At 47.4% G+C, this 20679-nt stretch overlaps 9 protein-coding genes across 9 annotated transcripts; 3 read left to right on the plus strand and 6 right to left on the minus strand.

Annotated features, from left to right (window-relative positions):
* Positions 1 to 649: 649 nt before the first annotated feature.
* HD556DRAFT_1429112 (DnaJ-domain-containing protein) lies at positions 650 to 1860 on the minus strand (the record flags this gene model as incomplete). The annotated part of the gene is made up of 6 exons (XM_041304785.1): positions 650 to 738; positions 804 to 907; positions 969 to 1177; positions 1362 to 1423; positions 1588 to 1664; positions 1715 to 1860. The coding sequence occupies 6 exons, from the start codon at positions 1858 to 1860 to the stop codon at positions 650 to 652; spliced, it is 687 nt and encodes a 228-aa protein (XP_041166601.1).
* A 58-nt stretch (positions 1861 to 1918) lies between these two features.
* On the plus strand, positions 1919 to 3302 carry HD556DRAFT_496513 (cytochrome c oxidase assembly protein CtaG/Cox11-domain-containing protein). Its single transcript, XM_041310785.1, has 5 exons — positions 1919 to 2031; positions 2082 to 2348; positions 2399 to 2716; positions 2774 to 2940; positions 2995 to 3302. Exons 1-5 carry the CDS (start codon positions 1954 to 1956, stop codon positions 3128 to 3130), a joined length of 966 nt encoding a protein of 321 aa, XP_041166602.1. The 5' UTR covers positions 1919 to 1953; the 3' UTR covers positions 3131 to 3302.
* Positions 3303 to 3826: 524 nt separating this feature from the next.
* HD556DRAFT_1225951 (uncharacterized protein) lies at positions 3827 to 5254 on the plus strand (the record flags this gene model as incomplete). Its single annotated transcript, XM_041297049.1, has 6 exons — positions 3827 to 4359; positions 4417 to 4787; positions 4836 to 4918; positions 4968 to 5000; positions 5052 to 5111; positions 5168 to 5254. 6 exons carry the CDS (start codon positions 3827 to 3829, stop codon positions 5252 to 5254), a joined length of 1167 nt encoding a protein of 388 aa, XP_041166603.1.
* A 1656-nt stretch (positions 5255 to 6910) lies between these two features.
* On the minus strand, positions 6911 to 10033 carry HD556DRAFT_1327757 (SART-1 family-domain-containing protein). The gene is made up of 10 exons (XM_041301582.1): positions 9748 to 10033; positions 9663 to 9686; positions 9419 to 9606; positions 9264 to 9365; positions 9026 to 9207; positions 8863 to 8968; positions 8748 to 8806; positions 8472 to 8685; positions 7526 to 8423; positions 6911 to 7472 (listed from the first exon to the last, which is right to left on the minus strand). The coding sequence occupies exons 1-10, from the start codon at positions 9906 to 9908 to the stop codon at positions 7082 to 7084; spliced, it is 2325 nt and encodes a 774-aa protein (XP_041166604.1). The 5' UTR covers positions 9909 to 10033; the 3' UTR covers positions 6911 to 7081.
* Positions 10034 to 10366: 333 nt separating this feature from the next.
* On the plus strand, positions 10367 to 12973 carry HD556DRAFT_1327761 (cytochrome P450). Its single transcript, XM_041301583.1, has 13 exons — positions 10367 to 10751; positions 10813 to 10948; positions 11003 to 11191; positions 11244 to 11395; positions 11446 to 11561; positions 11616 to 11733; positions 11794 to 11807; positions 11866 to 12055; positions 12112 to 12168; positions 12216 to 12240; positions 12289 to 12416; positions 12479 to 12617; positions 12664 to 12973. Exons 1-13 carry the CDS (start codon positions 10541 to 10543, stop codon positions 12740 to 12742), a joined length of 1554 nt encoding a protein of 517 aa, XP_041166605.1. The 5' UTR covers positions 10367 to 10540; the 3' UTR covers positions 12743 to 12973.
* HD556DRAFT_1327764 (uncharacterized protein) lies at positions 12974 to 14180 on the minus strand. Its single transcript, XM_041301584.1, has one exon. It carries the CDS (start codon positions 14014 to 14016, stop codon positions 13408 to 13410), a length of 609 nt encoding a protein of 202 aa, XP_041166606.1. The 5' UTR covers positions 14017 to 14180; the 3' UTR covers positions 12974 to 13407.
* Positions 14181 to 14331: 151 nt separating this feature from the next.
* HD556DRAFT_1327765 (ribonuclease H-like domain-containing protein) lies at positions 14332 to 15936 on the minus strand. Its single transcript, XM_041301585.1, has 6 exons — positions 15549 to 15936; positions 15402 to 15495; positions 15231 to 15351; positions 14917 to 15178; positions 14741 to 14864; positions 14332 to 14684 (listed from the first exon to the last, which is right to left on the minus strand). Exons 1-6 carry the CDS (start codon positions 15766 to 15768, stop codon positions 14570 to 14572), a joined length of 936 nt encoding a protein of 311 aa, XP_041166607.1. The 5' UTR covers positions 15769 to 15936; the 3' UTR covers positions 14332 to 14569.
* On the minus strand, positions 15937 to 17385 carry HD556DRAFT_1327770 (uncharacterized protein). The gene is made up of 5 exons (XM_041301586.1): positions 16650 to 17385; positions 16540 to 16602; positions 16417 to 16490; positions 16280 to 16365; positions 15937 to 16226 (listed from the first exon to the last, which is right to left on the minus strand). The coding sequence occupies exons 1-5, from the start codon at positions 16893 to 16895 to the stop codon at positions 16180 to 16182; spliced, it is 516 nt and encodes a 171-aa protein (XP_041166608.1). The 5' UTR covers positions 16896 to 17385; the 3' UTR covers positions 15937 to 16179.
* An 837-nt stretch (positions 17386 to 18222) lies between these two features.
* HD556DRAFT_1437151 (Alpha/Beta hydrolase protein) lies at positions 18223 to 20319 on the minus strand (the record flags this gene model as incomplete). Its single annotated transcript, XM_041305656.1, has 9 exons — positions 18223 to 18514; positions 18579 to 18718; positions 18778 to 18958; positions 19018 to 19128; positions 19184 to 19283; positions 19363 to 19734; positions 19791 to 19820; positions 19880 to 19963; positions 20013 to 20319. The coding sequence occupies 9 exons, from the start codon at positions 20317 to 20319 to the stop codon at positions 18223 to 18225; spliced, it is 1617 nt and encodes a 538-aa protein (XP_041166609.1).
* Positions 20320 to 20679: the final 360 nt, after the last annotated feature.

Consider the following 20679-nt stretch of genomic DNA (forward strand, 5'->3'; position numbering starts at 1 on the left):
TTAGATTATCGACTACATATGCCCTTTGGCATCGATGTACGTGTACTCACTCAAATTAACCGCGATACTTGTATCCACAATCCATTGACCACCCTGTCATGGGAAACTGCACCTTGTAAAGTGGATCTTTCACTGATTCCGTTTCTACCTCTATACTGCTTTATCCCACAAAGATGACCAAGTCTGGAGGAAATGAGTGATGCTTGCAGCTCGCGATATTGGCAGTTATGATGCCTGTTTCGAGAGTTTCGAGCTGATCACCACAAATCAGAGCCTCGCTGCGCAGATAAAAGATCCGCGAGGGCCCTGGCAAGACGCAAATTGTTTCTCCTTATTGAATAGATGGAAGAGTTTAGTTGTCTGCAGCCTTATTACCAAGTGGATATGCGCAAGTCTACCTGTGCTTCCTTTTGCGATTATGTGCGATGAATTGGACGTGTCGTTTTTGAACACACGCGTGTATAAGAATGGTCAGGCACAGGAAGCATGTCCTTGTGGTATAGCAGATCTCTTACATGGGCAAGAACTATGGGTTACAAGAAAAGACAGTGTTCATATTAACGTTCAAACGCACGCGGATGAATGAGGTTCGATGGCAGGGCGTCGGGGTTTCCTTGGGGAGTGTCCAGTATGTAGGTGGTTCGGAGAATCATCCGAGGATCTGAACCTTCGTCTTTTTCTTCTTCTTTGCGGTATTGTTGAATGACCGCCATGAATCAACACGGGTTTCACGGGACTCTATAAGCAGGTTATAGACGATGATTCATGAAAGTGGTAGTGACCAAAGAAATCGCAGAACGCACCTTCCCATGTTTTATCGTCCTCCGCTTTACGTTTTCTTGTAGCAACTTCTTCCTCCTTTTTCCGAGCTTCCAGTCCCTCATTCGCAAGGTTCATCTTGATCGCTCTACAAGAAAACCGAATCATTAGGACTGCAATAAGCTCAACAGCAAAGACGAGTGCCTCACTTCCTGCGTCTAACCTCTTCCTCAATTAACAAGTCCTTCACCTTTGCTCGCAACTGCGCCTTAAATGGCGGGACTAGTCCTCGAAGTTTCGGATCATCGTCCTGCGTGCTCGTAGAGAAACCGTGACTGCGGAGGAGCTGTAGGCGCGCCTCTGCAATTGTGGCGTCGAGAGCTTCGCGTTTGGCAGTGTCGGATAGCTCGGATTCAGCCTGAGTCAAGAGTGAGAATTTGGATTCATATGTATACGGCAAACCAAATTATATGCGAGGAAAGTGAATATGGAAACTTCCGTTGAAGTAAGGGTGTTGTGGGTAACGGAAGATGACACAGAAATGAACTCAATGGAAGAATTAGAAGCATGGGGAGGGAAACATTAGAGGGAGAAAAACGCACCTTCTTGAGAAGGTCGAATGCATCTGGAGCACGAGCGTGGGGGGTCTTGTCAGGATGGATGACTTGTTACGGAACAACGTACGCATGCACAAAATCGACCAGACATGAAGTGAAGCCGAGTTCAAGGTCGAGCAGAATCACCAAACGAACAACCATGATTATGGAGGCGTAAAACCGTCAGCTATTATTCTATGAATTAGATGATGGGTGAAGCGAGATCGCTCACAGAGAGACAGCTGCCGGTATCTGCGCTTTATTCCTTCGGGCTTTGAAGACTCGTCTATGTCGAGAATATCATATGGGCTAGGTCATGATGCTAAATGACTGATCAAACGCAACATGTAACTACGTACTTGAGCTTGAACGCCTTGAGAATCCGCTCGACCTCAAGCTCACGCTGGAAGGCAGATGCTTCCCGAGAGAGAAGCTGCTCTATATCCGTATCGCTTGTCGAAATGGGTGTCTTTGAACTAGAAGGTGTTGATGTTCCTGTCGACATGTCGTTGTCGTCGTCGTCGTCGTGGGCGATTTGAAGCCAGTGGTAGGCCTCACAGAAAAGTCACGTGCTTGCCACTTGAAGTCGGCAGCAGAAATGTCTTGCTCGTCATTGACGGCGATGTCCTTCAAGCTGTGTGTGCCTCTCTTGAAGGCAGGCCGTGCGTCTCAGTCTGTGAGTGCATTTTCAGATCAATCATCCTCGTCACGCTAACTTTTTCATAGACGACTCATCACTACCTGGACGCGTTCTTTCGATGTCGTTCATTGAGCCGTTCATTGCATACTGTCAACAGCACTCATTTCTTGACCCATCTTGGTAAAAGTCCATGCTCATGGTCGACATCACGCTCCATACTTTGGCGGAAAATGGCCACCAATTCCCATCCCAGGACGCCTTTGAATGCTAAATCACGTCCTCCACCATATGCATCCCGACAGTCATTGTACGCCGCCCGGAATCGCAATCTGCTGATGTATTCCTCTGCCGTCGTATGCTTTCGCTGTCTTATTTCCCATATGTTTTCATTCTATCTTGACAGATTGTCTTCGCAGTAGGGGTAACTTATGCTGCAGTTCCGCTCTACCGGATGTTCTGCGCAGCCACTGGCTTTGCTGGCACTCCAAATGTTGGTACAGGCCGATTCGAACCTGGGCGCCTGGTTCCTGTTGACGGAGCACGTCGCATCAAGGTTCATTTCAATGCTGACCGTGCTGAAGCGCTACCGTGGGCTTTTACTCCGCAACAGAAGTTCGTGACAGTCCTTCCCGGAGAAACCAGTCTTGCTTTTTATAAGGCCAAGAATGAGAGTAAAAATGACATAATTGGAATTGCAACGTACAATGTCACGCCTGACCGAGTGGGTACCGCACTGGATGTCGGATGTCAGCAGCTATTGATGTTTGGTGGTGTGTAGATTGCACCGTACTTTTCGAAAGTAGAGTGCTTCTGCTTTGAGGAGCAGAAATTACTTGCAGGAGAGGAAGTCGATATGCCGCTCCTTTTTTTCATAGATAAAGACATTCTCGACGACCCTGCATGTAGGGGCATTGATGACGTTGTTCTGTCGTATACGTTCTTCAAGTGCGTGTCTCTGTTACCCGTCAAATCTACCAACCTCAAATACTGATTATATAGAGCCCGTCGTAACGCTCAAGGTCATCTTGAGCCAGATGCAAGTGACAAAGACGTTCAGAATTCTCTTGGGTTCGGAGATTATGAGATGGCACCGCGTGCAGAAATTCGCAATGCACAACCAGGAAAGAGCTCGTGATTTATGTCCAATTTTCACAGAGCATAGCAAGTGTTCCTCGTACTCCTTTGTATATCTATTCTATGGCATACTTACATACCAGTACTCGTTCGGACGCAACGGAATACACCTTCCGGATACCTTCAAGCACCTTGTCAACAGCAAATCCGACACATAACTATTATCTCTGCCCTTCGATAATGCAAGGGTAATGGTCACACTTACCACTTGAATGATCATACGGCCTGATTGACAAGCCTTTTCAATGTTTTCATGTACTATTTAGCTGAAGTACTAAGTACGTCGAATGTTAAATCTTGTATGCGTGCAGTTTAACTTAAACCCACACGAACCCTATAGCTATGCATACTTAATCTGGCATGACTATTAACGTTGATGCATCGATAAAGTATAGCCGTCAGAAATCTATGTTATATAGCATTGGTTGTATATTATCCTAACACTGCTGATATACCGCCGTTGCCGCTTCTTAGCTTTTCTTATAGCGTTGGGGACAGACCCCCATTGTTTTCTGTTAAAGCAAACTTGCTGCAATCCTCTTTGAGACTATTGCAACGAACAAATGATCTCCCGAGTGAATATTACATAATGGCTTGTCAAATAGCTCGGCTATAGTTGACGCGTCCGATCGGCTTTCTTCCAACAGTAACTCATCTATAGCTTAAAGCTTCAGTTTTTGGGTCTTTCCATCCCTCCATGAACGGTTTCTGCAGGGAACTCAGGACTGCTAGTTTTCGAACAAACTTGCGCTCATACTCTAATCATACTAGTCTTGCGTCTGCAGCAGTACATCGTAACCGTTGGTTCCTCTATACCCGTGCTTTCTCAGCTTCTGTAGATGCGGAGCCTTCGGATACACCAAAGCACAAGCCAAAAGCAAGCACACCACTTCGTCGTAGTGCGTCTGCGTCAATACCCATTCGCTCCAACCCGACACCTACTAGAAGTTCTATCAAGCCTGTGATCACTCTTGCAACAGCAGAACGATACCTATTGTCAAGACTACGTTCTCGTCTTCCGGATGCTCAGACACTTCATGATTCCTGGTGGGTTCCACAATGGGGTGACGGGGGCGAGATTTTTGTGTTCTCAAATGGAAGTTTTGTGTGCTGGGGTCTTGGAGAGGGAGAAGCGCGACGATTTGCACGAGAAGTCCTTGCCCCTAGTGAGGTTGGCCGGTTAAAGGATCCAGAGACAGAGGAACTGGAATTTGTGACAGATCCAACAGAGTGGGTACTCAGTTCAACTGCTCCAGCCAAATTTACTCACGAAAAGTCCTTTGTCAGGAAAACTCGGATACAAGGAGATTTAATCATACTTGGACGTGTAGCACCACTCGAGTACCCTGAAAACGCCCCTGCCGTACCGCCAGTTTCCCCTGCACTCCCCGCAGATACCCTTCTGGCACGATATACATTCTCCCAAGCACTATCACGTTCTACAGCTCTTTCAGGTCTCGAAGAATCGCTTGAGGACTATCTCTCCTCCGTAGCACTTCTCCCGCACTCCCTCGAGAAGACGGGAAAGCCTGGTCTGAGCAGGGAAGCCCTTATCAAGAAGCTCGGAGCGCTTATGAAGTTTCGCCAGGGCCTTAACCTCAACAGGGAGAACTTCTCTGATACCCCAGACTTGTACTGGACTGAGCCTGAATTAGAAGGTTGGCATAATGGTCGTCAGTCCACGTCGATCTAACTTAATCTGAAAGGTTTCTTCAAATCGATGACGGCGGCTCTCGAAGTGAAGGCAAGAACCAACGCGGTCAATGAGAAAATCACCTATGCCACAGAGGTGAGACGCTTAAGGTAACACGATACATGTAACTAATTATCCAACTCAGGTGCAGTCAACTCTCCGTCAGCTACTTACGGAGGTACATTATCTCACGTCAAAGATTATGGGCGCATACTAACTTTTCTGTTAGTCATCTACTCATCGGATGGAACTTGTGATCATCGCCCTTATTGCTGTGGAAGTTGTCATCGTATGTACTCCAACGGTTATTTTAATTTTGCCTCATCTTATGCACTCCTGTTTCAGGCTCTGATACGGGATGGCCCCGAACTCTGGCAAATGGTTTTTGGATCATCTCATGTTGAAGATCAGATACCAGCACCTCATTCATAGGCGATCAAGATCCCTGGTCCTCATTGAGCAGGAATCTTTACGATTTGTGGGTGCTGTTCTAAATTCAGACGTCATTCGTGTTGATCGGATTGACCTAGAGCTTCACCTTATTACATTGCATTATGTATTTACACTATTCAACACTAGCAAGCTTGCACATATTTATCGTGGTCAATCTCCACTCAATCTACATTGTTGTGTCGCTTCCGTTCTTCGCGTGGGTTTGACGTCGTGGTGGGGCCGCCTTCGAAGTTCAATCGAGCATTCAAACATATCGATTTCATATCCGGCCGAGTCCTTCCCTTTTCCAATGCGGAACGTCAGTGGCCCAAATGCTCTGATCTGCTATATACAGACTGGGACACTTTCATCTGTTTGACACCTTGAACATCCCAGTATTGGCCAAAAAAAACTAAGCGCAGCTCGCCGTCCAAAATCCAAGTAGGGTGATGTGATACCTTCCAGAAGTTCTGTAGTTGATAGACGCTGCTCTGGCTTAAAGCTCATTGGGTCCGGGAATCAATTAATCATGGCCAGCGTGGTTAGTATACATGTGGTCCTTCAAGCCAAACCACAGCTTTTGAAACGTAATACCTGTTGTAGGCATTGTTTGTACTCATCATAGCATGCAGAATGGGCACTGCATGAGCGCTGAGCTGTTGGGAGCACAATTTGGTTGTATCTCGATTCACCTATTCAAGTTGGTGGCCGCATCATGGAGCCTCAAGATATGTACACTGCACTATTTTCATCTACATAACGCAGCGATTTTATCCCGCAGAACCAATTCGTGTTGACACCATGTGCGCGCTCCACTCGAGCTCCTTTCATGTTTGTACCCCATAATTTCAAAAATTCACTTTTGTTGGCGCGCCATAATGCTAGCTTCTTTTGTAAGTCGTACGATCAGACTTGTGGCACTTGCGCGGAGCGGTACAAACGTAGTGACGAGACGAAGCCCTCGCCGTGCAAGATACTAGGGACGTTGTCAAAAGACGTCATGCTGCGTATGGACATGGCAACCTACTGCCAACGTTTCGCAAGCATCTGATTCATGTCGACGGTTTGCGTGCATGATGATGATGGTCGGCAGTCATTGTACTAGTACTCTGCAATGACTTACAAAAGAAGCTAGCATTATGGAGCACCAACAAAAGCGGCTAAGTGAATTTTTGAAATCATAGTCTATAAAGATAGCTGCAATATTTACCCGGTAAGCTTTTCTTGGTTAGGGAGACAACTGATACTATCAATCTCCCAGCAGAAAACTTGCTAGAGCAAAAGGAACCTAATGCATCTTCATGCTTTGGACAAACGTTGATGTGGCCCTCAGGCTCTGGATGAGGCTTGAAGCTTGAGGCCTTGAGGCCTAAGCTTATAAGGACCATAGCTTACACAAGCTGGAGTTGGTCTGACGATATGCTAGAGAAACTTGGCTTTGGCTTATTAATACAGTCCTGGCTCCACCAATGTAGCACCTTTCTCATAAGTGCGATGGAGCACATTTGCAACCGCTGCTTTAACAAAAATAAGTGCTTGGACTTGAACGTGACTGATGCCACGCACCCAGTGATTCTAGATTGCCATTCTGTTTACCTTCTTGTGTCCTCGTTCATCTCAACATCAATTCGTTCCGTGAGGTATCCTGAAAGAGTTGTTTAATGGGTCGAACACATGCTCACAGAAAAGCTCTTCGGGTGTTCAAACAAGGACAAATTTAAACGATCATGAACGAAGAAGTTCACGAGATTATGGGCACCCTATGCCATATATTCCGAAAGTGATAAACGAGAGCGGGAAATAATTACACCAAAATATTAATTAAACTCATCGTCTCTTGGAGGGAGGTAGATCCATAAAGTCCTCTGCTTTCCTCTTCGCTCCAAAGCCAAAGGCCACCTTGGTCCGGTCTGACGGCACAGGAGTACCTGTCTGTGTCGGCGTATCTGCAGCTGACGATATACGAGAAAAGCCTGGCTTCATAACTGGGGGTGAGTTCGATCCACTAGGAGGCATAACAGATGAAAATCCAGATGGGGCAGGACTTTGGGAATTGAGGTGAGACTGCAAATGCGGCGCCGGCAGTGTCATGAAACCAGTGGATTCAAGCAATGGAGCACCGGCCTTCCCTGAGTCCTTCTTTTTGCTCTTCGTCTTTTCAGTCTTGCCCTTTGACAGCGGCTGAGGGTCCAAGAACTCGGACGCTTGAGGGACAGCACTATACGTATTGCAATCAGAGGCAGTAAGGGGACAGTCACAGAATGAACGTACCCTCTGTTACCAACAGACAGTACGAAGTGAGCTTGGCCAGTTTTCTCCTGACGGATCTGGAAGGCACGGTTCATGCTAAGGGGGGTATCACCACTTGCCATAGCAGCTTGCTTCTTCTCCTCCGCAATTTTCTTCAGCCTCTTCTCCGTCTTCATCTTCCCGGATCCCTTGCCATGGAATTTGTGAGACAATGCTTTCCAGGACTCTTTTGGGGTTAGCACACGGCCATACTCATCGTAATAGACAATTTCCACGTCAGGCTTGTAGTCCTTGAATAGCTCCAGCTGTGCGCGAGCCTCTTGCTGTTCGCGGAGTCGATTCTCATATTCTCGAGTCGCTTGGTCTTTGTTACCACTGCGAGACTGTAAGCGATCCGTTTCGCGTTGGGTTTGTCGATGACGATATTCAGCGAGGAATCGATCCCTATGTAACTGAACAGACTCTCGCGAGGTCTGATCTACCGATGGCATCGCCAATACACCCTGCTGCCGAAGAAGTGAAAGAGTGGCCGCCATACCAGAGCCAAACATCTTTTCCCCTGATGTCCCGACCTCGACGTCGTCGTTTACTGCGGCAATTTTCGCCTCCGCTTCAGCGATGACTTCCATCATATCTTCGTACTCCTCTTCCTTAACAACCTCACCAGCTTCAATTTCATCGAGAACCTCGTCGCCTGCAACCACTGAAAGGTCAGAGAATGATATCTGTTTGGCAGGGGTGGGCTCTACTGATTCCTCTGCAGGCTCTGACTTCACTACAGTCGTGTTGTATGAGATAGCCCGAACGAATTCCGAGGTATCGTCGAATGTCAAACCATTGGCATCGCCATCCTCTGCGTCGTCCATCTGTAAAGTATCATCTGCTTGGCTCGATTGCTCTCGGTTACGTTCTTCTGCGACTAAAAACGGTTACTCTTAAGCGCTCAGAAGAAATCAGCCCGGCTTACCTTTACGAGCGATCTCTTCCGGAGATAACTTCTTGGGTTTGTGAATCTTCGCTCTTCGGGACCGAGCAAGTGCAGCTTGTAGCTCATCGTCATCGACAAAGTTGGCGTCTAACTCACGTGGCCTAGGCACAATCGTTTTCTCATCAACATCAATCTCCATAATATTCTCATCGCCATCAATGGGGGCGCGACGTGATGGACGTTTCTTCTTGGTCTAATGAATATGGATGCCAAGTTTCATCAATCATATGATCAAAAAACCTGAATATCGCTTACTTTCGGCTTCTTGAAACCTATATCTCCTTCTTGCAGGTAATCACGCGTTTCCAGATTTTCTAGAAACCGGATATATCAACAAAAGGCAAGGGACAAAGCAAAGATAAGAACTGACTGGCGTAATCTATTGACAGTAAAGCCTTATTTATGCTTGCTAGTTCTTGTTTCGCCTGGATGCCACTGATGGTGGTAGACGTAACAGAATTACCCAAACGGAAATCCTGAAAGATAGACAAATGATTAATTGCGGTAGAGCGTTGTGGGTTAGACACACGTACTGTTTCCCTAGGACCTTCAATATCCTCGTCATATTTCGCTAGAATTGATCTTTTCATTCCAGCCTTGCCATCTCCGAATTCGTCATCATCGTAACCGGTGTAATCCCGTCTTTTAATCTTCAGTTCATTATTCTTGCGAGTGCGTTCTTCTTCGGCCATCTCAACATTCTGAAGTTCATCCTCTGGATGGGTAGAATTAGGAACAGCAGTGTTACAGTAAGGCTCGCAGTGGACGCACCTTCATTGTCAAGGATGCGGCTATCTTTCAATGTGAGAATACGGGCATCGCCTTCTCCGAGGTCTTCAAAGTCGTGGCTGACTTTGAGACCAACCAAATCCTCTGCGGATAGACATCAGGCAAGTCATTCTTTATGTTACGGGACCTGCACGCACTTTCCGTATATTCATCACCCTGAAAGGCTCTGTCCAAGTTCTCAAGCTCTTGCTGCCTTTTCTGCGCCAGCTCCTTGTCGCGCTTCTTGGCTTTTTTGATCCACTTCAGGGTATCTTCTGTATCGCCGTCGGGATCACCAAGTGTTGTACCCTTGAGGGAAGCATGGAGTTCTCGTCTGTTCCTCACCCTGTGGTTGCAAAATGAGATTATTGACTGAGGCCGAAGAGATGAATTGAAACTCACTTCGCTATCCGGTCAAATATTTGCCTGGAAAAGAGAGACGTCAATCAGAACAAGTCGTATACTCAGAAACGAACCATGTAAATACTTTGTTTCCTTCTCTTTCGCCTGTCGCTCGCGCTGTTTTGTATAATTATCTTCTGCTTGCTTCTCTTTGTCGTCGACTGGTGCAGAATCATCTGTGAGAGGCTTGAGACCGAGAGAGATACGAATCTTGTTCGTCTCCTCAAGACTGATGCTTTCCTCCATTGATGTTGTGGATTAGAATGATGAATAATAAGAGAGTACTGGAGGGGCAGAACGCAGTGAAGTTCCTGTATGTTGGGCGACTGTGCGCTGCCTCATTAGTCATCTGTGTGAATTTTGGGTGGTTCTCAATTTGATTAGCATAAGTATCTATTATTTTTTAGTCCTTAAAAGGGATGCTCGTTAGTATTCATAAGGAGATATCAATTACATGCATTGATTGCGCTTGGGACCGAATAAGCTCTAGCACCAAGTACTGCATAACTAGTACTAGTATTGTTAGTTACATTACAGTAGGCGTATATACTTATAGCTGTATCCTCTGAGCTAAGAAGCGCACTGCATTTACCTGCTTGAATTATTTTGCGAGATATTTTACTTACCGATTAAAAATTGTTCCATATCGCCCCATATGCGGGTATATGATTAATACGAGGCCTCGAGGCAATTTGAAATGGTGTCAATACACTAGTACTCAGATCTTGCACACACAATGGTACCAACTGTATGGTTTCGAAGTCGGGGTGTCAACATGCACATCTTTTCCTACTTAGCCGGACTACCAAGGCGCACATGGAGCGAGAGTTCTTTTTCTTTCTTCTCTGGCCCTCACCTTTTTTCAGGTCGCCATCTTCATGTCTACATCATCGGACTATCGTATTCCAGCTCTTGCTGCCATGTCTGCGATAGCATATGGCTTACTTAGCTGGTGGTCACATAAGAAGAGAAACCCGGGAGGCCTTCCCCTTCCTCCAGGTCCCAAGCCGCTCCCAGTAGTGGGTAACGTGCTTGGTCTCAAGATTGATGAGCCTTGGATCACATACACACACTGGGGTGCTACGTACGGTAAGCCATTGGACATGGTTCTGCAGTACACACAAAACTAATCCTCGCGATTTATTCTAAGGCGAATTGGTGTACTCCCGTCTGCTCAACCAGGAAATCATTTTGATCAATACTGAGAAAGTCGCCAGGGACCTATTGGAGAGGCGCTCCAACAACTACTCCGACAGACCTGGCATCCTGTGCCTGACGAATGACTTGTATGTGCAATTTAAACCTCGTGTGCAATTGTCAGATTTACCGAGTCACGGCAGTGTTGGCTGGTCATTTAATTCTGTCATGATCAAGTATAATGATCGTTGGAGGCTCCACCGACGGTTGTTTCACCAAGCATTTCGTCCAGAAGCGGCTTTTACATATCAATCAATGCAGCTTCGCAAGGCGCGAGAGTTGTTGAGCAACTTGCTTGAAGACCCAGTCAACTGGAGGGCGCATGTGCAAACGTAGGAGGATCAGTACAGTGTGTACTATTTTGATACTGATTTCGCAGATCAGGCACTCAGTCTCTATTATTATGTCCGTCGTTTACGGTTACGAACCTGGCCTAAGGGACGACCCCATCATTACCATTGTCGAGAGGGCTGTCGACTTAGCGGTGTCTTCTATCAAACCCGAGGTTGCTGCTTTCCTTGGCGCATTCCCATTTTGTGAGCTTCTTTACTCTTTTGTGCCTACTTGGTGTCTCACAGACATACAGTGCAGCACGTACCATCATGGTTCCCTGGAGCTTCGTTCAAGCGGACAGCTGTCTTATCCACGAAGTATGCCAAGGAGATGATCGAGGCGCCGTTTCAGTACGTCCAAGAGAATTTGGTAGGTTCTAGCGTCTCTTACCACCAGTCATCCATCTCATCCGAGGTGAACTAGGCGTCAGGCTCAGCATCTCCATCTATGGTAGCTGACTCTTTGAGAAAAGCCGAAGATCAAAACGCGTCTGAAACGTATGTCAAGGCAATTAAAGAGAGCGCCGTGACTGCCTTCGCGGGTATGTTGATGCGATTTTATGATCTCAAGCTGATCCCTCACATTCTTGTCTCCCTCTTAGCTGCCTCGGAGACAGTAAGCCATATCGCGGCTATCGCGCTTACAAAAATATTGCTAACAGTTTTTCTCTCAGACCTCGTCAACTATGTTTATTTTCATCTTGACGATGCTACAAAACCCGGAAGTACAAGCGCGCGCACAAGCCGAAATCGACTCTGTGGTCGGTTCGGTCAGGCTGCCGAATTTCGAGGACAGAGCATCACTGCCCTATGTCGAGGCTGTTCTTCGCGAAGTTCTCCGGTGGCACCCCGCTGTACCATTAAGTATGTATCGTACGGACTATATGTTGTGAGTAACGGACTAAATATGAATGACACAGGCATCCCCCACGCTGCCACGAATGATGATGTCTATAACGGATACTTCATTCCGCAAGGTGCGACATCTTTGAGAATTTGTAGCTTGTCGATTGACACACATCAGGGGCTACAATTATAACGAACACATGGTGAGCATTTGCCAATTATAAAGTTTTACCCGCTGATCATTATCAAAGGGCGATCACACACAACGAAGCCAAGTATCCCAGCCCAGACGAATTTAAACCCGAGCGTTTCTTTGGCGCTGATGGCAAGCTGAATGATGACACAGTGAACGTTGCATTTGGTGCGGGTCGCAGAATTTGTTAGTCTCGCTGAGCTCTATTTGCCTCATCGTGGAATGATTCTGATTGTGGCATCATAAAGGCGTTGGGCGATATATCGCGGATGCATCCATCTGGTCTGCGATGGTCTCGATCCTTGCTATCTTTGATATCAAGAAATGCAAAGACGAGCAAGGCAACGATATTAATGTAAATCCGAAGTTTACTGCGGGCATCACTTCGTAAGATTCTTCTTTGTGTGCATTTCTGATTCTAATACCCCCTCAGCTATCCATTGCCTTTCCCTTGTCTCTTCGTGCCCCGACAGAAAGAATTTGACACGGAAAAGCTTGATGCAATGTTCTAAGGTTCAGTTATCTCTACGCCTGGTTAAAGCTGGTTCTAGCGTTGTAAACTGCTCTTTCTTTCTTGTATACCAGCTTTCCTACCCTCGACGTTTTTATGCTAACGATATCTGATGTCCACTCAAACTGTCCTCACGAACATCCGCTCATGTTATATAGCTACTCTTGATATGTCTGGGAAATGATCATACAAACTTCACGTCACAATCAACTACGACTATACAGTACTAAGAAATGATAACTTCACCCACACCAGTGGTGGCACGAACGATAGAATAAGGTATGTCAGGGCAAGACACGGTGTTTGGAACGATGCTCTTCTTCGCAGAAAATCCTACATGCCGGACAGAGACTCGTGGAACGGAGCTAGGGTGATTCCCGCCAATTTCAGCACCGGGCAGGTCGCAAGAACCGGAGATACATAGAGCCGAGACTGATCTTGTGTGCGTCGTGCAAGGAGAGGAAGATGTTCGTTCACCCACACTTGTAAAGAGACCGGACGGCGACCAGTTGGAAACGGATGAGATCGATGACAAAGAGGGTGTGGACGAAACGAGTTTCCGGAAGTTGCGTCCTCCACTCCCCGGAGTACGTGTGCCGTAGCTAGGACGTAGCGTGAACACCTCTCGGATAGCGGGGTCGTAGATCATAGTAGAACTCTTGAACCTCAGCTTCTCCGGCGGCTGGATGTCACCGGAAGCATCAATGGCGGAGGAGTAATCCACGTTGACACGCGGGGAGCTAGCGTAGACCGAGAAGTCGAGTAGATCAGATGCAGATGCGATAGAAGGGACACCCTTGAAGTATGGAGCGAAGTATGCGCTGCCTCTGTCACCGAATGGAGAAGCGAACCGATTCTCTCCTGCACTCGGCGAATAGGAGCAGTTCGGATGAGTAGGCGAGCGCGATTGTTTGCCTTGGGGAGAACTGGTCCATACTTTGAGGGAAGCAGATGACAGGGATGTTGAGAGGTCTGCATCGCAGGGAAGGGAGTTCTTGCCGGGCTGTAGCTGCGTGCCCAAGATAGGTGGCCAAGAGCTGCGGAACACATATTCATCGGAACAATGCTTCGGGAATGCATAGGATGAGAGAGGAGAAAACGAAGGCATAGGTAATTCCGGGCGATCGAATGGGGGATGAGACAGTTGTGGAGATCCCCGAAGATTGACGACATTACAACGACCAAGCTCCGGGTCACTGAAATTCGTCGACGATGCCATCTCTTGGCCTTGGGTAGTCCTACATCTGGCTTCTTCAAGCTGCCGCAGGACGACATTCTTTGGCAACACGAAAGGCTTCAACCCTTTCGGCTTCTGGGATGAAACAAGTTGAACGATAGTGAAGAAGCTCTGGCCCTCAGTTTCTGGTGTATTGACTTCCTGAGTCGCTCGCCTTCCACGGGTAAAGAGACCGAAGAACAAGTGGAACAGTCCTGTAACGAATGACAAGGATTTGCGAAGAAAGAGGGAAAAGGTGTGCAGAATGGAAGACATTTTCGCGAGTGCTGACGAGTAAGGACAGTGGCGGACTTGTTCGCGAACGACTCGGCGGTCGGGTTGCAAAGGGTATAAGAGCAGTACTACTTACCGCTGCTGGCATATAAGCACTTGTGCAGCATAGCGGCTGACATGTAGCTTTATCATCACCTAAATTATTTATGGAATGGTCAGCCTCCCCATTTCGTGGGCGGGCGAGGTTGGCTGGTGACCGAGCGAACATTGCTTCCAGAATTCGAATCAGTTATTGTCATCGGAAAAACAACAAAACTGGCTGCGGGAGGTTGGAAAGAAGGGATGCAGTAATGTGGTGTCATGCTGTACAAAGCGCTTTTATAGCATTCCAATACTCTGAATTCCAAGGTCCTTGGTGACAATGCACCGGTCTTTCTCTCTCCCCTTCCCGCCCTCGAATGCCTTCATTAATGACTCTTGTCCCTCGTCAATCCTGTGAAAAGGGACAGATGAAGTTGGGTATTGGACAGTGAAAGACAACATCATTACCATTTTACAGGGTGAGCAGATTTCTCCAGTATGACTTTAACAGTCGTCCACGAAAACCGGACTATCGACGGAAAACCGAAAGTAGGGTCGAGTGAGTTCTTTACCCAAATTTGAGTCTTTGGATCTGTAACTGCGTTAAGCAAGAATGCAGAATTTCCTGCGACTCAGTAACAAACCCGATGGATAACCACTCCCGAATTCTCTGTTCCAGTTTTCATTCCCAGCGTTCCTTGCTGCATTTTCGTCTTCTTCAATTAGTTCTTCGAAGGTCCACCCATCGACGCATGCATCCCTTGTCACCTTTGCCGCCACACTGGCTGCTCCCACAATCTTGAATTTTGAGTCTGCTTTCGTTGTCACGGTGAAATTGATGCCCGGGAATTGTGAAGAAAGATACGCTTCATAAGTAGTTGTGTTTCCAAGTGCGTCCACGTATACCTAAGCAGAGGATGGTTTAGTATTCATTCGAAAACACAGCACGCGTGTTAACCTCAGACAACTGGAGTCCACGCTGAAGAGCGTCGCGTATGAGCAATACGGTTGCATCTTGGGATTGCTTGTTAAGATTTGTTGGCGGGATCCTCAACATCCCAGCTGATATAGCTTGTGGGCTAGCCACCATGAGAAGTCTCACAAAAGATAGGACTTCGGATGTGCGTACCTGATGACTCGGACAGACCATCCGAGATTCTGGGGATCAGAGTTAAGCACACCTAACAATTGGGCTCGCTTTTCCGGAGTGAGTGTTTTGGAGTCTAGAAGATACAGCTCATGTCAGAATGTAGTTGAGCACTTGAGAGATGTTTACCAGCAAAGCCCAGCTGCTCTAAGTCGGTCTTCCAAGATACAGGGCAGTAGGCAACACCGTAAACAAGCGGGCCAAGTACAGGCCCACGACCGGCCTCATCAACACCAAGGATATATGGCCCCGGTGCTGTAGGTGTTGAAGAATGGTAAGTATACGAGTTTGTGAGTGGAGTCGACGGTCCAGGTGCTGAGGGAATAAGAGAAGCAGAAGTTCGGGGCATAATTTGCACGGTGCCTTGTATGTAACTCGACTTGAACGTATCTAGACCAATATGGTGCTACTTCCACGATGACAGGATCAATGGGACCGTGTTTACGCGTTCTTTGTACCTGTCAATCCTTGTTTAGGAATGGCCAAAATAGGCGACACCGCTTTCATATGTACTTGTTGCTGTGTTCAACGTTAACTTGAAAGTCCTCCGCTATCGTGGATGGACAATGGTTTCAAACCCGGTAGTGCTAAATTGGTGAGTGTAATGTGTTCCAACGTGGTTTTAACTCCGTTATTGTAGGATCATAGGTTACACATTCTGGAATTCGATGATCCGATCCACTAAGCGATAAATTTAAGCTATATTGTACATCGTGCTACCCAGTCCGTCGTGTACATTCAACCTGTCACTATGGCTGATTCAAAATTCTCCATGTTTCTCGAGGGAGCTTTTAGCTCGTTCATGTGCTACAAAAATGATGATCCAGGGCGTTGTATACTTCAAGGCTTGGAGATCGCACCTGCATGCTTGGCTTTTTCCTTATCAAGTGCGTCCATTCCCTTGGTCTCTGCAATGCGGTCAACAAAGCCACCCGTCAGCCCCGCGCTACGAAGAGTTTTTGTCAGATAATCTCGAGACCATTCTGCGGATACTCACAGCAGCTCTACGGCCTTCGCGTGGTTTGCGGGTTTTCCGTTCTTCTGGACATGTTTCTCGTACGCTTTTGCAGCCTAGGATGTGATCGGTAACGACATCATGCTCGACATGCATGAGACAAACCTCGTATGACGCAGCAGCGGCAAGGAGCTCATGGCTCAGTTTGGCGCTGTGTCCGCCAGTCACCTACAGATCGTCAAGATAACTGGTCAACGTAACACATTGCAGCTTACCTCCGAGTGTGCTTTAGACTCTTCAGAATCGTGCGTGAACCACATAATGTTTGTGTAATGTTTGTGTAACGGGGAAAACTGAATACAATGTAATATGGACCTTGTGTCTTTTATAACTGCAGGGAGCGGTGCGATGATGTCAGTGTGGGGTACTGGTGCACACTGCGCAGGAGCAACGCAGGGGTGCCCCTTTAACGGGTCACGGTGCTGTCCACTCATTATTTCCCACGGCTGCTCCAACACCATCAAGTTGCACCCATCCAGTCTCCAATCCAATTCTCCGAGCTCTCCAACACCATTACAGCAACCTACTGTACCCTAACAGTTATAGCCCCTTCTTGATATCCAGCCTTGTTGTCTTTGGAGTGTATTCTTCATCTTTACCGTTACCTTCGAATACTTTGTTTCATTCTATTCAGGGACATGGTATACAATATTACGGCTTCAGGCTCTACATAGCGATAGACGTGTTCTTTCTTTCAGTCCAGCTAAGGGTGTGCGACAGTACTTCCCTCATGTTGGTCGTGGACTCCGCCGTTATTCAGACCACCCACGCCAATTGATATGACAGGCCGCCATCGGAATATCTTTGCTCGTCGCGTGACGCTGCAGAGTCTCCTTCTCGCGGCATATTCGAGTCTCCCGTTTATCAAAAGCAGGGCGACAATCCAAAACATGGCTTGGTGCGTCACGATGGAGACCGAAGCTTTAAATTGAATCATGCAACCAAATCCCGTAATACGACAACTTTTAGTACATTCCAGAATTAATCACTAACGACACTGTCGAGTTTCTAGGAAACTCATGGTTCTGGGCTCCATCATGATGACGTCCAGCTTTACCAGCATTGAACTTTGGTCCTTTCAGTTTCCCTGGGAATCCGTCATGGTTTGATTGGCTTATAATTGGCAGACTTTTGCATTTGATTCTTGCATAGTGTCTCGGTGACCTTATAGTACGCTGTCGCACTTCATGTCCTCGAAATAAACATGTTTGTTGCCTTTCCTTTGTTGTGTGGACGAGTATTACTACACCGGGAACGAGATATTGCATCCCCCAAGCTGCAGGAGATCGTATTCTCACATGCAAAAGATGAACATCAATGAGCATCAACAGTACTTGTAATGACTGGGTGGCCCCAGAAGTTTATTTTGCGTATGCTCTGGCAGTTTCTTCACTTGACTGACTATCTATTTCATGCTCATAATGCTGTAGCCTATTATAGATCCGATGGAGTCGGTCAATACTATTTCGTAGAAGGATAAACAGCCTACTATGGACGCCAGAAAAACAGAAAGTTATTTTTGACAAGAAAAACTGCGGGCATCCCCAGTGGAGTCCGTGCAATGCGTCATCGACATACGTGACGCTACGTATGAGTCGGAAACATTAATGAACCGACTCCCACATACGTAGTTTGACTCCGGAGAGGATTTTGCAATCTACCGGGTTTAGGCACCGTTCGGTTCTTCTCGCGAGTTCGGCACTAATGTCATCGAGGGTGATCCACCACTCTAGTTTACATTTCTTTAGGTATAAGGTAAATGAGTTGGACAGGTCACTACGATCCTGCCTAATTTTCAAAAGCTTTCACCTTGCTAATTGCAAATGCACACCTGGCAGCCTCTGCAACAGGCTGTCTCTCCATATAGCTACCACTCACATTCGTCAGATTTTGTGGGTCCTGCATCAGAACCATCCGCATTGGGCTGGACTCGGTGTACTGCTCCCACACCGGAGACTTGTCCAGCTTGTAAGTATTCGGATTGCCAGCGCGCACGAAGGAAAGCCAGTAAGCAATGAGTTCGGAAGCAAACGCGAGTTCGGCGGGTGTCTGTGATATAAATGTCGTGGAGCCATTGAAACTGGAATGTCATTTCTCAATGAGCCTGTGCTTTTAGTTAGATGGACTGGGTGTCGGAGACCCACCCGGTGTTAGTGCCATCAAACATCATCCAGTTCTCCGCAGCATGTGAGACAAGATCGCTACCACTCGTCGGGTTAGGTGTATTGTACCGATAAGTCCAAGTATTGGAATATAGCGAAGATGGGCCGCCCATGGCCTGGCGCTGATGCGTACTGTTAGCACGACTCAAGAGTAGCTCGGCGGAGTGAGGCTCAAACTTACACCGCATATCAATTCAGGTTCACCAGTGGCCACCTGGAGTTGCTGACTCAAAGAATCAAATTCATCTACTGGATATAGAAGCAGGAATTCCTGAATGTCAGCGTCTGTCAGTGATGGGAAAAATTCCTGAAGTGCCAGAGAGATGTTCGTCCCGCCAGAAAGAGTCTCGTTGGAGGTTGCGCTATAAAATGGTGTTATCAGCGGTAGTGCGGCACCAAAATAACTCAGATGCCAACATACCCAACTATAAGTGGAACATGAGCAAACTCATCGCGTTGGAACTTTAACGTAGGGTATCCAGTAATCAGTACGCCGTCCAAGACAGGACGAAATACATTGTACAACCCGGAACTACCACCTGTCAGCTGCGAAAACGAGTGCCTCAGGCAGAGTGGGCAAAACTCACAATTTTCCTTGAGCTGCGGCATCTTGTGCCCGTGCAAGCGCGCTAACGCTTGCACCGCGGAGGCATGTCATTTGCTCTGCCACAGAGCCCGTTCCACACCCTGCATATGATGCGTAGAATTGAAACAGGGGCTGTCCATGGGCATCAGATGTGGCGTTCATCTCGGTAGGGCGAGTCACATGCCTGCTGTTGCTCAGGAGTGGGAAGAGGCGTCCTAAAGACGCTCTGCGCAATAGCGCCAGAAAAAAGCTGTTCGCCCTCGTTGGCAATCATGTGTAGCTCCACGGAGCTACTACCGGCGCTCTGACCGTTGATGGTCACCTTGGTCGGATCACCGCCGAATTTACTGATGTATGATTTGACCCATTTGAGTGCCTGGGTCTGGTCCTTGAACCCCGCGTTAAAGTCGCCGTACGTACTGTTGGCAAATTCGGGAGTGGCTAGGAAGCCAAAAGAATCAAGACGGTAATAAACAGACACGATAATGACATTCGGACTTTGATAGACCCAGTTATCAAATGGCCAGTTGCGTGGGTTCCCAAAGATATAACCTGTCGCAATGAGATTAAGCAATTCGGTCCGGTAAATGTAATCCCTGAAAACTTACCTCCGCCATGGATGTAGAACAGCACAGGCACTACATAGATCCATTGAGCGGTGAGAAACGTAGAACAGGATGTCTATAGTAAAACGTACGGTTGTCACCTTCTTGGGCACCGTAGGGTGAGTAGATGTTGACGTTTAGGCAGTCCTCTGATCCTGCACCTCCTGCATCCCCAGCTGGGCCACAGTGTCAGAGAAGATATTTTAGGAAGGCAACCACAAATACCACCCGTTGTTCCTTGGATGCAAAAGTCAGGGTAGTAGGTCGCGTTGATCACTGCATCCCCGTTCAAGTTGGCCTCTTCACTCACACGCGTAGTGTTCAGAGGAACAGTTACACGGAAGCGCAGATCGCCTACAGGAGGTTCAGCATACGGTATCCCGAGGTACGCCACCGTATTTGAGTATGTCCGGTTGCCGAGATATGTCGCATACCCGACATTGACTGTAGGGCAAATGGACTCGGAATTCTGTGCAGACTGTATACCGTTGAATAAGGTAAGGATCAACAACGTAAACACCACGCTGCGCATTCTTGAGCCCTGGCCTCACACTGTGATCAGAAAAGAAGATATTGTTGTAATATGTGGGAAAGGACTCCTTTCGTGACCAACTTAAAAGCGCCCGCAATCAGCATAATCGTTCAGCAAGAACTCACCGGTCCACTGATCGGCAGCCCCTCCGTGGAATGGCCATTCCGCATAAGTAAAGTCACGAGTAAAAGTCGACTGACATATAGGCTGCATACAACACGTGCTGCATAATGCACGACGGAGTGCTTCTATGGCAAATGGATCACAAGAAGTAAGGTGCAGTCACAGAACTCGTAGGGCTATCATAGTAGTAAGCTGAACTAAGCCGGGAGGAACATTATCGGCATCTTCCGCCGGATA

This window comes from Suillus plorans (genome assembly GCF_016647745.1).
Source record: "Suillus plorans strain S12 chromosome Unknown HD556scaffold_3, whole genome shotgun sequence".
NCBI classification, from domain to species: Eukaryota; Fungi; Basidiomycota; class Agaricomycetes; order Boletales; family Suillaceae; genus Suillus; species Suillus plorans.

What these genes read in the sequence shown, in the direction of transcription:
- HD556DRAFT_1327761 (XM_041301583.1), top strand. Translation starts at nt 10,541, where the DNA reads ATGTCTACATCATCGGACTATCGTATTCCAGCTCTTGCTGCCATGTCT. An exon ending in ACACTGGGGTGCTACGTACG is followed by an intron (nt 10,752 to 10,812) that starts GTAAGCCATTGG and finishes ATTTATTCTAAG; the next exon opens with GCGAATTGGTGTACTCCCGT. An exon ending in CCTTGGCGCATTCCCATTTT is followed by an intron (nt 11,396 to 11,445) that starts GTGAGCTTCTTT and finishes ACAGACATACAG; the next exon opens with TGCAGCACGTACCATCATGG.
- HD556DRAFT_1327770 (XM_041301586.1), bottom strand. Translation starts at nt 16,895, where the DNA reads ATGGTGTTGGAGCAGCCGTGGGAAATAATGAGTGGACAGCACCGTGAC. An exon ending in CCGCTGCTGCGTCATACGAG is followed by an intron (nt 16,491 to 16,539) that starts GTTTGTCTCATG and finishes ATCACATCCTAG; the next exon opens with GCTGCAAAAGCGTACGAGAA. An exon ending in GGAAAAAGCCAAGCATGCAG is followed by an intron (nt 16,227 to 16,279) that starts GTGCGATCTCCA and finishes TCATTTTTGTAG; the next exon opens with CACATGAACGAGCTAAAAGC.
- HD556DRAFT_1327764 (XM_041301584.1), bottom strand. Translation starts at nt 14,016, where the DNA reads ATGTCGTCCTGCGGCAGCTTGAAGAAGCCAGATGTAGGACTACCCAAG.
- HD556DRAFT_1327765 (XM_041301585.1), bottom strand. Translation starts at nt 15,768, where the DNA reads ATGCCCCGAACTTCTGCTTCTCTTATTCCCTCAGCACCTGGACCGTCG. An exon ending in GTGGACTCCAGTTGTCTGAG is followed by an intron (nt 15,179 to 15,230) that starts GTTAACACGCGT and finishes TCCTCTGCTTAG; the next exon opens with GTATACGTGGACGCACTTGG. An exon ending in TCTGCTCACCCTGTAAAATG is followed by an intron (nt 14,685 to 14,740) that starts GTAATGATGTTG and finishes CCCTTTTCACAG; the next exon opens with GATTGACGAGGGACAAGAGT.
- HD556DRAFT_496513 (XM_041310785.1), top strand. Translation starts at nt 1,954, where the DNA reads ATGTCTTGCTCGTCATTGACGGCGATGTCCTTCAAGCTGTGTGTGCCT. An exon ending in ACAATGTCACGCCTGACCGA is followed by an intron (nt 2,717 to 2,773) that starts GTGGGTACCGCA and finishes GGTGGTGTGTAG; the next exon opens with ATTGCACCGTACTTTTCGAA. An exon ending in CTGTCGTATACGTTCTTCAA is followed by an intron (nt 2,941 to 2,994) that starts GTGCGTGTCTCT and finishes CTGATTATATAG; the next exon opens with AGCCCGTCGTAACGCTCAAG.
- HD556DRAFT_1327757 (XM_041301582.1), bottom strand. Translation starts at nt 9,908, where the DNA reads ATGGAGGAAAGCATCAGTCTTGAGGAGACGAACAAGATTCGTATCTCT. An exon ending in GCGAAAGAGAAGGAAACAAA is followed by an intron (nt 9,687 to 9,747) that starts GTATTTACATGG and finishes TCTCTTTTCCAG; the next exon opens with GCAAATATTTGACCGGATAG. An exon ending in ATATTTGACCGGATAGCGAA is followed by an intron (nt 9,607 to 9,662) that starts GTGAGTTTCAAT and finishes TTGCAACCACAG; the next exon opens with GGTGAGGAACAGACGAGAAC.